This window comes from Limulus polyphemus, unplaced genomic scaffold (genome assembly GCF_000517525.1).
Source record: "Limulus polyphemus unplaced genomic scaffold, Limulus_polyphemus-2.1.2 Scaffold1723, whole genome shotgun sequence".
Classification (NCBI taxonomy): Eukaryota; Metazoa; Arthropoda; class Merostomata; order Xiphosura; family Limulidae; genus Limulus; species Limulus polyphemus.
Window position 1 is genome coordinate 52,530 of NW_013667333.1, and position 15,846 is coordinate 68,375.

The 15,846-nt window shown below is 32.2% G+C and overlaps 1 protein-coding gene across 1 annotated transcript in view; it reads right to left on the bottom strand.

Moving 5' to 3' along the window:
• The window catches only part of LOC106464703 (AMP deaminase 2-like), a 45,586-nt gene that overhangs the window by 9,078 nt on the left and 20,662 nt on the right, over positions 1-15,846 (bottom strand). The window contains exons 3-10 of the mRNA XM_022392469.1: positions 11,982-12,135; positions 10,261-10,456; positions 8,559-8,778; positions 6,845-6,974; positions 6,157-6,288; positions 4,557-4,619; positions 4,218-4,349; positions 3,347-3,510 (exon numbers count right to left, since the gene is read on the bottom strand). Coding sequence (XP_022248177.1) covers positions 3,347-3,510; positions 4,218-4,349; positions 4,557-4,619; positions 6,157-6,288; positions 6,845-6,974; positions 8,559-8,778; positions 10,261-10,456; positions 11,982-12,135 — 1,191 coding nt within the window. The remainder of the gene's footprint in view (positions 1-3,346; positions 3,511-4,217; positions 4,350-4,556; positions 4,620-6,156; positions 6,289-6,844; positions 6,975-8,558; positions 8,779-10,260; positions 10,457-11,981; positions 12,136-15,846) is intronic.

A 15,846-nucleotide genomic window follows, 5' to 3' on the forward strand; every position in this document is an offset into this window, starting at 1 on the left:
AATATTACTTTGCATGATAGACAGGCAACATGCAAAAAGAAAAACAGACATGAGAAAACATTACTTTATAAACCTTAAGACTTAATAAACAAAATTGGATATTTTGCATATTAAAGCATTGTAATGTTTACTGATAATCTGCCAAATTTTGTTAACATTTGCTTACTAATTTAAAATTTATAGTATGAAAACTATAACAAGCACAAAATAATTACGAGGTTGGTCCCAAGCCAGTGCTGAAAGAGTTAAGAGAGTGGTTCTTTAATTCCACAGCAGCAACAGAATCTCACATGGCTTTGTAATAAGACATTTTAAAGTTAGCCAACGTCTTTCACACCCATCCTCATTGAGGAAATCTGAATAGACATCCCTAGGACAAAAACCAGAAATTCCTGACTGCTGATCCTTGTTTGAAGATCTTTAAGACAATGAACATGTTGTGTAAGGTTTACCGAATGTTTATGGTGTGTTATACTGGATTAGTTGGCACTTCAAAATGGTGTTTGTTGTTTTTTAAGAAATCTAGCAACTCTTGAGACACATCAGTGGTGTGTAAAATCAGGATTTAAAATCTATCTGTTGTCTCCCAGAAGGCTTTTCATTCAATACCAGAACTTATCAGCCAGCTAGACAATGACAGATTAAATTTCATCTGAAATGTTGTTTGTATATGCATAAATACTTTTGTAATGACAGCATGACTACTATAGTCTTTGGTCTGTTGCTTCTCTTGACTTCTCTCCTTCATAGTCATAGGGCAATAAGTTAATAAATGTTTTATCCTATAGTCAACATGTGTCACACACACTCAACCAAACAATACTTGAATTTGGCTTTAGCTCTTTTACCATTTTGATGGGGAGTAAAATCTTTTATAAAATGTTTTGGATTTTCCATTAAACGTGGTTTTGTTTTATTAGATCAGAAACAAAATGGTCGAACAAAAACTCTCAATTTCCTGTTTAAAAACCAATACAGAATATTCAATGTAATTAAAAACATCACTGACAACAATCCCACAAAACACTTTCTATAGAAAAGTTTTAGTATTGATATCTAACAGAATTTCCCTTCTGACAAATTCTTCACCAACAACAACACCCCAAAAAAAACTGCATTCTTTCCGATTTTTATAGAAATATAAATAAGAAAAATATGTATAAGTAATTTTTTTAACAATTGTATTGCCATTCATAACATTATAATTGATGTTTTTTTTTTACTTTATGAAAGTAACAATGTATTATCCTGCCATAATATTCAACCTAACTGTTAGGGATAGCTTATGGCAGTAACGCAGACTACTACCTATTGGTTGGGACTAAACAACCCTACAAAAACATTCCTTCTGTCATTAGATCACTTCATTATTTGTCAAAAGTATTTAATGAGATACTTCAAAAAAAGTTGAAAATGGTAAAAAAATTAGCCGTAAGTTGGCTAGTCAACTGAAAATATTCGATACATCAAGTGACACGCCTGCCAAACTTATGAACACCCTTCTTACTGGAAATCTACATCAGACCAGTAAAGAATAACTATTTAAATTACTGTCAGTTTCATTGTGTTTTGATATAATTTCATATACTACCTACTAAAAAAAAAATCATGATTTGCAAGTTTAAGCATACCACACAGGGCTTGATGACCGACATAAACGGCATTTCAACCAATATTCAACGATGTAACCCTAAAACTGACCAATAGACCATGTTGCTGGTGGCTTAAATCAAATTTGGAATACTTGAAGTGTTATTATATACACTTCTTAGTGGAAGCACATACACTGGGCCTCTTGAAATAATCTGATTCAAGCTATTATCACTGATTGTGATGTAATATCATAAGATTTCACCCAATGATATTAATTTTCAATTATAACAAGATATGTACTTAGAGAGAAACCAAAAATCAACCTGGTAATCAGTATAATAAATAAAAAATATTTGTTACATTTCTACTTGTAAGGGTTAGAATGCATTGTTTTATCAATTAGGAAACCTTGCTAATAATAATATTTCCTGTCATAATGGATCATGCTTCATCAGTTTAGATGTGCTACACCAAACACCTGAAAATCTTATAGATCATTGATATAAATAGGATTTCAACTTTAACTTTACATATTATATTCTAGCTTACCTATTAAATTCTGCTATTGCACGAAAGGCCTCATCAGCAATGACTTGCAACAAATTGGGTGTAGTATAACATTACAAACACTTCACAATGGAAGTGCACATTTGGTTGCTGAAGAATGATGACTTGTGAATCATTATTAGATTGGTCTTTTTGTGAAGTAATATCACACGTTGCATATCATTATCAGATTGGTCTTTTTGTGAAGTAATATCACACGTTATGTATCATTATCAAATTGGTCTTCTTGTGAAGTAATATCACACATTACGTATCATTATCAGATTGGTCTTCTTGTGAAGTAATATCACACGTTATGTATCATTATAAGATTGGTCTTCTTGTGAAGTAATATCACACGTTACGTATCATTATCAGATTGGTCTTCTTCTTGTGAAGTGATATCACACGTTATGTATCATTATCAGATTGGTCTTCTTCTTGTGAAGTGATATCACACGTTACGTATCATTATCAGATTGGTCTTCTTCTTGTGAAGTGATATCACACGTTACGTATCATTATCAGATTGGTCTTCTTGTGAAGTGATATCACACGTTACGTATCATTATCAGATTGGTCTTCTTGTGAAGTGATATCACACTTTACGTATCATTATCCATTATCAGATTGGTCTTCTTGTGAAGAGATATCACATGTTACGTATCATTATCAGATTGGTCTTCTTGTGAAGAGATATCACACGTTACGTATCATTATCAGATTGGTCTTTTTTCTGAAGTAATGTCACATGTTACGTATCATTATCAGATTGGTCTTCTTGTGAAGTGATATCACATGTTACGTATCATTATCAGATTGGTCTTCTTGTGAAGAGATATCACATATTACATACTACCTTATCAACTCTTCTACTTTTCATCTTGCTGTATGATGATGATTGTTCTTCAACAGGTGCAGTAGTTATGAAACATCAATTTTGAAAGACAGTTACAGTAAAAAGCAAGCTACATCAATAATATTACAAAAAACAAAACTGATGACGTCACTGTGCTTTAAATAATAAATCATGGTACAGGTATACATATGTAAAAGATGAGCGAGAATTGGTTATATCCATACGCAGCTTTCAGCTGGTTTCTCAATAAGATGAAGTTTAACAGAAATGACACCTGCTCTAGTTTTCCACACATCATGTTTAATGGATTAAACAATTAGATGAGAAAATATTGCATTCAGGACTTACTAAAGCCGAGGAACTTGGATTAGCCACCTGACATTGTCAGAGTATACATTGTTATCAACAGCCCATTTAGCTAGACGGTCCCATTCATCCCTCTCCCTACCATATACGGATAATCGCAACTCGGCATTCTGATATTTGCTTTCCTCCAGATCAAACATCACTTCCTGTAACGCAATAATAACAATTTTAAGATTAAAAAGTTTTACTACACCGTATCATCCAAAATTTACAACAAAATGGTTTTAACCTTCAGGGAGGGAAAAAAATAGAAATTAATGCTAAAAAAATTTTTAGTGCAAACTATTTCTTGTAGCAAATGAAATAAAATGTTTACAAGATAATTAGAACTATTTAATAAAATTTACTTCTTAAATGTATTTGAGTAAAAATTTCATCTAAAATTCAAGACTTTTGTTACCTTTTAACAATAAAATAATGTAACTTTAATGCTAATATTTTATTGCATTCTCTATGTTTTTCAGGTTAGAAACAATGCTAGAGCAAATATTATAAGAAAACGTGATACTGAAAAATTTTTCTCACTTCAAGTAAATATGAAATCACAACAGAAAAAAAAAGTCTAATTTTTTTTTTATAAGAAATGATTTTTCAATACTTTCCACCAGTTATTTCATTAAATGAAGGTACAAAATTACATACCATAAATTTTCTTTCTTCTCATACCTTCATGCAGACTAATGTGTAGAAGCATTCTTAAACATAAAACAGTACATAATTATCTTTATTAGCCTTTGATATGGCTTTGATTGTTGCTTTTGCAAACAACTGAAAACAAAGTTAACAAGACTAATTGGTTTTAATGAACTATGTGTTTTAACTACTAGCTTCATACATCAGTGTATTAGCTTACCTTCAAAATTGATGCAAAGTAGTTGCCATTGATGTAGTTATCAGTTTTAAGAAAAATTTCTCTAAGGCTGCTCTCCCCAATGGGATTGTATTTAGCATTGAATTTGTCGAACCTATGAAAGGTGTTTCGATCCTGAAATATATGAAAACAATTGGAGATAAAAATTACTGACGATTGTGATTATAAATGGCATGTAGAAGATATAATGTGGCTTCCATAATATCACAAAAAGTTTTTATAATTCATCCTTTGACAACTAATATTAAGACAAAAACAATAAATGATATATTTCTGATTTACACACAATATCTTCCGAGGAAAGTCAAGACTTCTACTCACTGCATGAACATCCAGTATGTCTACACTGAGATCATATGCTGTCACATTTAGTGACTTGAACACCTAAAGATAAGAAAAATACTACATTACTATCTCATAAAATCAGTTCCTTATAATAATGAAGACTATGGTGTTTATACAAATAGTTTTAACTTTTCTTTTTCAGATAAAGTTGAAATATAGATCTACAACTACATGTTTAAGAGTTAAATTGTCTATTTCAAAAAACATCATCACACTTTGTTTACTAATAATTGTTAATTATCACTTCAAGCTTTCACAAATGAAACTGGATTGACTAAAATCTAATATTTTGTACAATTCTAATGAATTGTACATAATTAACATGTATATTTAGAATAATAAAATCAAGCTTCTCAAGGTTAATTAATACAGAATTTCCACTTACCTGAAGACAGCCAGTTTTAATTATACAATTTAACCCTGTTTTAATTAGAGCCTAAATCATACCTATAACCAGTGTTCTTATCATACTGAAGCTAAACAGACACAATAAAAACCACAGTTGGTTATTTGTACTTTTTTTTTGCTTTTATTAATAATGGTTAAAATTGAGATTTGTTCTTTTAGGAATGATAATGTTGGTATAATTAAAATGTTGGACAGATAGCTATTTACTGTGTTTGATTTAGTGATCTATTTTACTGTGTATTCTTTTTCTCTATTGATAGATTGTATATTCTAAATCACAAACTTCCAAACAACAAGTATAAACAAAAAAAAATAGACTATTTTTTTCTAACTGATAGATGATATAATGTTAAAGAAAAGGTAAGTTATTAGTCTTTGTTACCAAGTCATACTCGTTCATTGAGAGGAAGAATGATACTACATATACACACATTAACAACATTTAGAACTGAAAGTTTTCTATGAATTAATGAATGCTAAATGGCATGAGGTAAAGCCCGACTGACGTATAAACATTTCCTCGGCAAACTAAGTCATTAAAAGATTATTTTGTATCTAAAGTTACGATATATAATTAAAAATTACTTCTTGTTTTCAAATTATAATTATTTTTCTCGTCCTGCTACGGTGTTCCAATAACAACTGACCACACGTTAGAAATGAGCTTTATCTGCACAGTAGCTATTAATTTTACTAATGCCACAACTGATATACACAATTAAATTAAGTATGCTATTTTTCTAAAATAATCACCGCTTACAACAAAACCATTATTTCATACTAGAAATAGCAAAGATTAATAACAAGTATTCTCACTGTACTAGCAATTATGGTGCAACAGTCTTAACTCTACTTCTTTGGTTATATACAGTAATAACTTTTTACTCCATGACCTTATCGAACATGTGGTTTCTCTGCATTAAGTTCATCTTTCTTAGCAAGCTTTTGAGTGCTTTACTGCAGACTTATTCAGGCTTAACTGTTACAAAGAAATAAATTTTGAGCCCAGAGAAACCCTATATATTTTGTTATCCTTTATTTGCACCATTATGGATCTCAAAAACCATTTATTGTATCCAATCACTGTTATTACAATTATACTAAATTAGATCAATTAAAAAAAGGTGATTAATGAGTTTCTGCCTAACTTAGTAATAAGAATAATTACCATGTCAAGAGTCATCAAAACCCCATCTTTTTCACAAACAATATCTTCGTGGTTAGTTTTAATTTTCTTCTTAATAAAACGCAGCAAATGTTTTTGATTCATACACGAAGAAGCATGAATATGAGTATCCACCTAGTGTGAAAAGTTAAAAATCATTATTAAATATTCATCCATACAAAATAATGAAGGCATTTATAAAACCCACTCACTGAAATACAACTCAGCTAAGACAAATTAACAATAAAACACAGATCATAGTAGATCAAATATTTAGAATCCTGACATAAATAATTATATTTCACATTTATTTTTACTTTTCATAAAATGTTTTTGTATGTGCTACATTTAATTAGAATTATTTCAATGTGTTTTTCTTCAGGTTTCACTAGTTTTCTTAGCTTGTTCACTAAATGATAAACTAATTTCAAAACAAAATCATGTGACCATCATCTGGAAATAATAAACATTAACAAGAAATGCCAATAGTGTTACAAAGATATTATAAACCTCAATTTAGCAATTATAATCTACACAAACTTTTACAAAAGTAGAAAAATTTTCTGTCAAATATTATCTTTCATGATGAAGTTAGAACATTATCAATAAATAAGTAAATTAAGTTTAAAATGGTATTGTAAAGAAGGTTAAGATAATAAAAATAAACTCTGATATAATGATTATTTCTTACTTTTCTTATGTTATAGAAATCTCGGTGAGGAGCAGCTTTTTGAGCTGCCAGTTCTCGTAGCTCATTTAGTAGTACATGCAACTGATACTTGGATGACAAGTAACTTAATCTTCGATAACAGAATGATTTCCTAACAACAGAATAAGAACTATTTTACTTTTCCATGCTTTTACATATTTTAAAACATTCAAATATAATGTTAATTAATTGTCTGTTTCCTAAAGCTCTGTTAATTCACTTGTCACAATATGATAAGTTTATCTAAAGCAACAAAAATGTTACTATATCAGTTTATTTCCAAATTTTGAAAATGATATATAGAGATTATACAATTAAACTTTCCAAACAATATTTCATTTGCTGCAGCCCGAAAATCTCATTAAATACCGAGATTATTAAAAATTGTTAATTTAGAAAGGAGGAATTGGGTTTGTATGTGTGTTTGTAATTAAGCACAAAGCTACGCAATGGGCTATCTGTACTCTGTCAACCACGGATATCGAAACCCGGTTTCTAACGTTGTAAGTCTGAAGACATATCGCTGTGCCATTGGGGGGCAGGGGAATAGGAATCTTGAAAAAAATAGAGAAATATGATAAGGAGTTTAAAGTGAAAATGCAATTGTGAAAAAGTACACAAGCAAGCTTAAAGTTGAGACATACTGTTGCCATTATATCTTTAAGCTAAAAATTCCAATTTAATATTACAGCCTTTAGATATGGATCCTAATACCATACAAAGTCAACCACATAGCCCTAGGTGTGAGAAATATCTCTGCAACCAAGAGAAAAATCATTCTGATGAAGTCTTTAAATATGAGACATTCTTTGCAAAAACTTAATTTCCCTATGAAAACTAGTTAAATGGTGATGGCATAAATATTCCTTGAAGTGAATTTATAATAAACCCACGCTACCAGAACAGTACCAAATTTTATATGGATACTAGTTTAGAGTTTTCGACTGAAGAGGAAATCCTGCAGAACTATAGGAGTTAAAGCCATTACTACAATCCTTTATGCTACAACTCACCCTAACTTCAGCCTAGTAGATCACAACAACTAAAGTAGTTAACACATTTTTTAAAGAAGGGCGTGAATGAACGGAATGACCTTCACACCCACTAGACTTAAATACCATATATGGGATGCGTAGGGAGACTCATCACATTCCATTAAGTGACCAGATACACTAAAAATGCCTTGAAAATTGGAGAATGAATACAGATAACTGAGAAACTTATCAACATTCTGTTTTGATGCACGTAACATTGGTGACAAGCTGCTCTTTCTGTTCAAGGTGACCAAACTATATACTGAAGTAAAATGGTAAACTTACATCTGTTTAAGTAGGAGAATAACATAATTGGCCAATCATAAGCATTCCCAATCACATGACTGAACATAAGATGCTTGATTTATATAAAAATTAAATGACAGAAAGAATGGCTGTTGATATGACATAACACTGGTCTTATGTCACTATAGCTATATAATTTACAAGCTGTGATGATCATTTAATTGTTTTAAGCAGTGTAAATTAAAAATAACTTCAAATTCAAACAGAAAAAATTTATCCAAACTGCTGCTAAGCACACACATATATATATATATATATATATATAGACACACACAAACACAACAATTATTTATAATAGTTATAAATTACAAAGGATATAAAAAGTTAACGATATTTTTTGTTCAACTGATACGTACAGTGGGCCATCAGCAATCAGTGCACAAATCAAATTCATGTCACGAATAAAAACTGATAAGGACAAAAATGGATAATCACAACGATGTCCATCTTTCATATCATCTAGACTGGGGTAGACTTGAATTACACCATCTTCCATTCTAAGCTGGTATCCAGCACTCTCAGGGAGAACACACGTCCAAGGATCTTTCACCGTGGGAGGATCATGGTAAGGGTGATCTACAATTTATACATTCAATAAAGATAACAGACTTATCTAAAAACAAACTTATTGACAAACATTTTTCAAAGTAACAAAAAGATTGAAAATTAACTCTGCACCAAAGTACCATGCCGTTTATTCCCTGCGACGAACTCTTTTTTTTTCTTAATTTTCTTATAATGTTGGTGTTTTTGCCACATAATGTCAGAATCAAAAACTGGTTATGTATGATTTCATGATAGACTACTTTGTTTCATGACACCATATTCCTTCATCTTTAAGTACAATACTCAGCAATCAATTATTCAACATTTTTAGGCCTACTGCTCTCTGTCATATGATTTATCCATCTATATATACATGTATGTGACACAAACTTAAAGGAAACTAGTATTAAAAATTTACTTGGGATAACTTAACTTTTAGGGCTTCTTAGACATTCACTGTTGTGATTTTTCTGGGAAAACAAGGAAGAAAATTTTGGGTACAAGAAAAAACACCATTAATTCAGTTTATATTTTAAATTTTATCATCTCTAAACATGGAAGTACAGCTGCAGAAGAAAAACAGGGAATACTGGAGATATATGAGGATTTACCCCAAAACTTCTAAGAAGGTCTGATACATTGTTTAAGATTTGTGGTCATCATATAATTCTGTCACGTAATGTACACAACATATAACTACCAGAAAACTGTTGTGATTCTTCTGGGATGCATTATTCATATAGCCAAGACAAGTTTAACTACATCTTCATGGGAATATGGGTAATAAAAAAAACATGATGTAAATTCTATAGTATAATGTAGCCCAAGAGTTAATATGATGACTTAGTTTCCTTTCCCATCACAAAAGTTCAAATAAGTGTAAAATCACCCAATTTAACTTAAACTAAGAACAAATCACACAAATTAACTTAAACTACTTTTTTTTTTAATAAATCATACATTTGTTCCCCAGTGGGAAAGGAAAGGGTTTTTTTTTACTTTAAATGTAACTATCTATAGTACTGAGAGGCTTGTTTGAATGTAAACTTTGACAATTTAAAATTACTGTGATAGTATGAACAAACCTATAACTGGAAATTTTGCCTACCCACATTGCCCAAGGTAATAAATGTATATGTAATAATGTATATGTTAATATTATCCAATTTTAAAATAATATTGACTTAATAGTGATTCACATGTACATTTCTTTAGATCTGTTTGATGATGCTCATTTCAAGTGTTCTATATCTGGTAACCCTCTGTGATATCAAGACTTCTGTTCCATCAAAGTTTAAAATCACCAGAGGAAGGGCATTCTGGCCTGAAACATTGTGAATATTAAAATATGTATTTATCATTAGCATTTTTAAGTGTTATAAGTTTTTCCTTTTTTTTGCTTTAAAGTGCAGTGATTACATAATTTTTATCTCATACAAATTTTATGTTTACTAGTTAAAGAAAACAGTTATCTATCATTAATTTTAATGTTATTAATATATTAACTTTTACCTTCACCACTCAGAGTCTCAGTCACGTTAGACTCCATAAAAATATTGCTAGTATCCCAAGTGTCATGTTTCAACTGTCGCAAAAAACGAAAAGTTAAAGAAGAGAAATTCTGATTCGAAAGGTCCATATATTTCTTTCGTAGCAGTAAAGCTTCAATTAGAAACTCTGACGCCTGGTGTAAGTCTTCAGTTGGAACCTGAGAGTAGAGTAAATATGATAATTACATGAAACAAATCTGAAGTATCAAAGACTAATCATTTTACTAGAGTAAAGAAACATTATAAATTTTAATAAATATGTAAATAATAAGAAAGTCGAAACAAAAAGGAAGAAAAAAAATATATAACCCACACATACATACAGAGCACAATAAATGCAGCTGTAAATTCTACTCCAAGATAACCTACGGCCCCAAGGCTTCCCAGGTCCAGTTGCTAGAGGTGTCACAGCACATATTGATTTCTCAGTAATGGTAAGAGCACAAAGGAAGAAGCCCTTAATTCAATTGTGGCTTAACAGAACACTACATGCAGGAATATTCATATCCTGTTATGTGACAGACTTTTCTGGTACAAGTACCATTATATATGGTGCAACTATGGAAGTAAAAAGGTTAACATTAAGCTATGGTTAAAGCTGATCTGGCTAGTTTAAGCCATTGGAGACTGAGTTGGATTTGTCCATCAGTTTAGTCAAGGTCAGCAGCCAGCTTGCACTCAGTAGTATGGTAGTTTAATTAGACAATCATAAACTTGATGTATTGTGGTACATTTTCTGTAATGATACGTGGACGTGAGGATAAGAATTTGTTCACATAATATGATTTAAATAGTTTGTATTTTACAGTCACACAATGACTTTGAAAGAATCACCAGAAAAAGTGCTAATGAAGATGTTTGTCAAGGCCTTAACTAATATTACGATATTTCGTTATTGGATAAGACAGTAGATCCTATAAAGGCCAGTCTGAAGCTGACACAGAGACTGAAGAAAAAGGGGAATGTGTTATCTTATAAACGTGTAAAAAATATTTGTGTATTTTATGATTTGCACCAACTTTTCAAGGTAGTATTTAGGCTATTTTTAGGGAAAAAAACGGAAAGGTACTGGCTATTTGGTAATAAAAGTTGTGACAATACTTGAATAATGAATGACCATTTGTAGAGATTGCAATGATACAAAAGTTGGTGAATGAAGTTTTATTAGAAATATTATGAAGTAGCAGTGGTCTTGCAGATTTGTCAACAATGGTCTACTCATCCCATTTTTCTATATAACAGCATCAGTGGCCTGAAAGAAAGTCTTTCTAACCATACTTTGTGAAACTCTGAATTGACTTGTATTTGACCATCTTCTAGCTAACCTATTGTCTTCACACATCATGGGTTTGACCAAGTGTCCTCAGTGAGGTCTTGATATGTTGCAATATCAGCCTGCCTGGTTATTTGTTTCACACACTGCTGTTCTTCAAAAGGCTAAATGACAAATTGCATTTACTTTGCTTTTATATAATACTGAAACATGTATATTGTATCATACAACCAATCATCTTGCATGTTTGTCTAAAAATGGACTCAGAAGTGTTATTAATATTATATAATAACAGTAACTGTGCCATGGCCATGTCATAGTTCAAATATAGAAAAATACAGTTATCCTTAAACTGTTTAAAGTAATATATTTGAACTTTCAGAAAAACAAAATGCAGACAAAATTCTTACCCCAGAAGTTTCTTCACCACTGATGGAAACCCTTTGAAAATTAGGAACAAAGTCACGAACATTACACCAACTGTTCTGAACCTCCAAAACATCTGTTTCTGATTTTATTTCCCCATCAAAATGGCTATGCCTTTCCTCTGGTTTTGTCTGTGCTCTTTAATAAAAAAGAATATTAATGCTATAATTCTATCTTATTTTACTTGGTAGTTCACATAATAAAACTAGTTTTATGAGACTTCAGCTAGTCTAATTGGCTAATAGTAGCACTGAAAATTAAAACTTTACAAATATATTCAACTGGAAAGAGTTCTAGAATTAAATAATGCCTATAGGACTGATATCCCTTGTACTTAATGGCATTGGAAAACAAAGGAATATAGATGAAAGTAGGACCTTAGGATCATCCAGAGACCTGCAACATGTTGTACCCTAGCTGTGAGAAGCAAAGCATGACATCTTATAACAGGTAAGAACCAATGAACACAAAGGTCAGTAGCTAAAAGTCATTGTATACATAAAGAAAGGATTTCCATCTGGAAATGAAGTCAACAGGGTAAGGGGTTCACTAAGATGAGGCTTTGAATCATACCACCCATTCAACTGTCACATACCTGAACTGAAGACTAAAATAAATATACATGCTATTCCATATGAAGTCATACTGGTCAAGTTCCTAAATGCAGCACCTACGAATTTCTGTGTGAAAGGTCTAATGAATCACTGTCTTGTACATTAGATGGGTTATGGAAAGCATGCAATGAGGTATACATTTAGACCCACCAGCTTTAGAAAGAAGCATTTTACAATGAAAACTATGCTGAAGTTCTATTGTCAAGATGCATAGTCATCAAACAGAACATGACTGGATATGAAGACATTGAGTATAAAAAAAAGTTAAGGCTCCAATATCATTTTATTAGAACATTCTCAACCCATTGTACAAAGTTTTCAAGACAAAAGTAAATACAATACATGGAAAACAGATATACTAAGTACAAACTGTACTATGCTAGTAGAGAATAATCTTCCCAAAAAGTGCTATATCACACACACACTTTAATATTTTTGCAGGTATATTGATAATGCTGCATTTATGCTTCTCATTATTCAGTGTTAATGAAGTTATAATTTTCCTAAACTGAAAATGTACTTCCAATAGATACTTACCTCCTCTCACATAATAGTCTTTTACATTCAGTGCTGCCCTCTATATGCAAAATTTTTGGGTTCGCCATTAACTTTGATACTCCCACCTCCCCATGTGTTTAATGTTGTACAACTGCACTGTAGCATACAAATAAGTATGTGACAACCCTCCACCACAACTGGCTCCCTCTATACTGTAGAACCAAATCTACACTTCAAAGTTAGGCAAAAAAGAAGCACCAGAAGTGAGGAGAATGAGTGGGAATATCTATCAGAAATATATTCTAATTTAGGAAAATTATAACATCTTATATAATAACTTACTTCCACTCATATAATAGGTAGAATCCCACACTTAACTGGTGGAGGAACTGGTGCAAAATTTAGATGAGCACCCTTTGGAAAGCATCTGAAGAGAGCTCATGGAGTGTAACACCCCTCTGCAGAGGAACACACCTGTGGGAGAACACACCACATCTGAACTAAGTATATTCTTCACCCATTGTGAAAATACGTTGCTAATTCGGACAGAAAGGAAATATATCCAATACTCAAATGGGTGTGCCAAATAGTGTAGAGTGGATAGGGTGCATCAGACCTTAAACAGTGGGTCAACACCACATCAAAACCTGGTGGCATCGAGTATTTATTGTCTGGTTTGTTGTAGGAGGAGGGCCCTTACTGTTTTCACCTCAACAAAAGGAAGTAGAAGGAAAAAAAGCTTAAGTCCTGCCATTCCATTCAGGGCATAAAGGCACTCAATAAACTGACATCCAGGCAATGGTAGGAAGGGGGAATGCAACATCGTGTTTCACTGAAATTCAAAACCAGACAGCATTGAGAACTTATCTTCCAGTCAAGAATAGGAGTTCTAACATCCAGAAACAAAGCAAACTTGAATGGATGCTCCATTGTCAATTGATATACGAGACAATGGTTAAATTGTCAGAATAGATCATGACCACTTTGTCTCATATTAAAGACAGAAAATGATCTAGAGCCCAACGAACAGCAAGAAGCTCCAGCACATTGATGTGCATAGCTGACTTGCCCAAAGATCAATGACCTGCAATTTCCTCTGAATCCATAATCGCTTCCCAACATGTCAGAGAAGCATCCATAAAAAGATGCAACTCTGGGTGGGAAGGTGGAAGAGAAACACTCGTCATAGTGTTGTCTCTGTTGGGCTACCAGGCTAAATCAGCATGCAGTAAGGAACGGAGAAGGATATCAGAGTACAGAGAATCCCAAACAAGACTCCACTGATTGTGTAACACCCACTGAAGGGTGTGCATGTAAGCACACCTGAAGGGAATAAGGGCTTCTATGGAAGCTCAAGTCCCCAAAAGAGAAAGAACCTCGCATGCAGTAAGAGAAGGAGAAGATTGAGCCTTAAGGACTAATAGCTCCATCACTCACAAATGAAGTGGAGAAGGGTTGGGCCCTACTGAGACAGGAGGTGAAAAACACCCCCAAGTGGATAAGGTATTGCGTTGATGTAAAAAAAGATTTCTCCAGCTTAATGAGCCAACCCACCTGAGTTGCCTCTCAAAGAAGTTATTGGGTGTGCTCGAGAGATGTCTTGAGGGATGGAGCTAACAGCAGCCTGTCATCCATATAATAGTGGAACTACAGAGCAGGTAAATGAATAAGTCGAACAAAGGTCCTGACCACCTGACAAAATATGTAGGGTGCGGATGTTAGATCAAACAGCAAAGCATGGAATTAATAAACTTGACCCTTGTGAACAAAACGAAGGTAACATCTAGATGTTGAGAAATTAGGGATGTGAACATATGCATCTGCAATGTCCACCTTCATCATTTAAAGACCCAGAGTGAATGTCCACCGAAGTGCGAGGAAGGACTCCATGGTGAAATGAGGAAGGCTGAAGACTGTCTGGGGTATCCACAGGTGGAAGAAAGGATTGCACAACAAAAGAAGGACTGTAATTATATCTCAAATCAGTCAAGAGATAGAGCTATGAGCTAGAAGTTTGTATTTGAAAAAAAAAACCTCAGAGCCATTCTATAAGCCGCAATGCTGTGGCTAAAAATAGGAAGTCTGGACAGAAAATTAAGATGCTTGAAACTATGCCAAACATTATATGAAAATGTATCCTACAAGTTGCAAAATATTTAAGCATTACTCACTGAAATGAAACATTATTTATCTATACATGTAAAGAAGAAAACATAAGCATGATCTTGACCCATAAACGTTTAATTAAATAATAATATCTAAAAGTAAAACAAGCAGTATTTTAAACATGAATAGCCCATAATTCTATTTAAAATTGTAATTCGTTCAGTCTTCCTTCATAAAATTGAAACATTTATTCATGTGATGAAGTAGAAAATATCATTAAAAGGTCATTCATGCAACAGTTAATTTTTGGAGAGAATACTAAACATGAATAGTCCATAATTCTATTTAAAATTGTAATGTGTCTTCCTTTAATTTTATGAAGGAAGACAGAACATATTACAATTTTAAATAGAATTATGGACTATTCATGTTTAGTATTCTCTCCACATGAATAAATGTTTTAGTCTTATGAAGGAAGACAGAACAAATTACAATTTTAAATAGAAGTATAGACTATTCATGTTTAGTAGTCTCTTCACATGAATAAATGTTTTAATCTTATGAAGGAAGACAGAACAAATTACAATTTTAAATAGAAGTATAGACTATTCATGTTTAGTAGTCTCTTCAC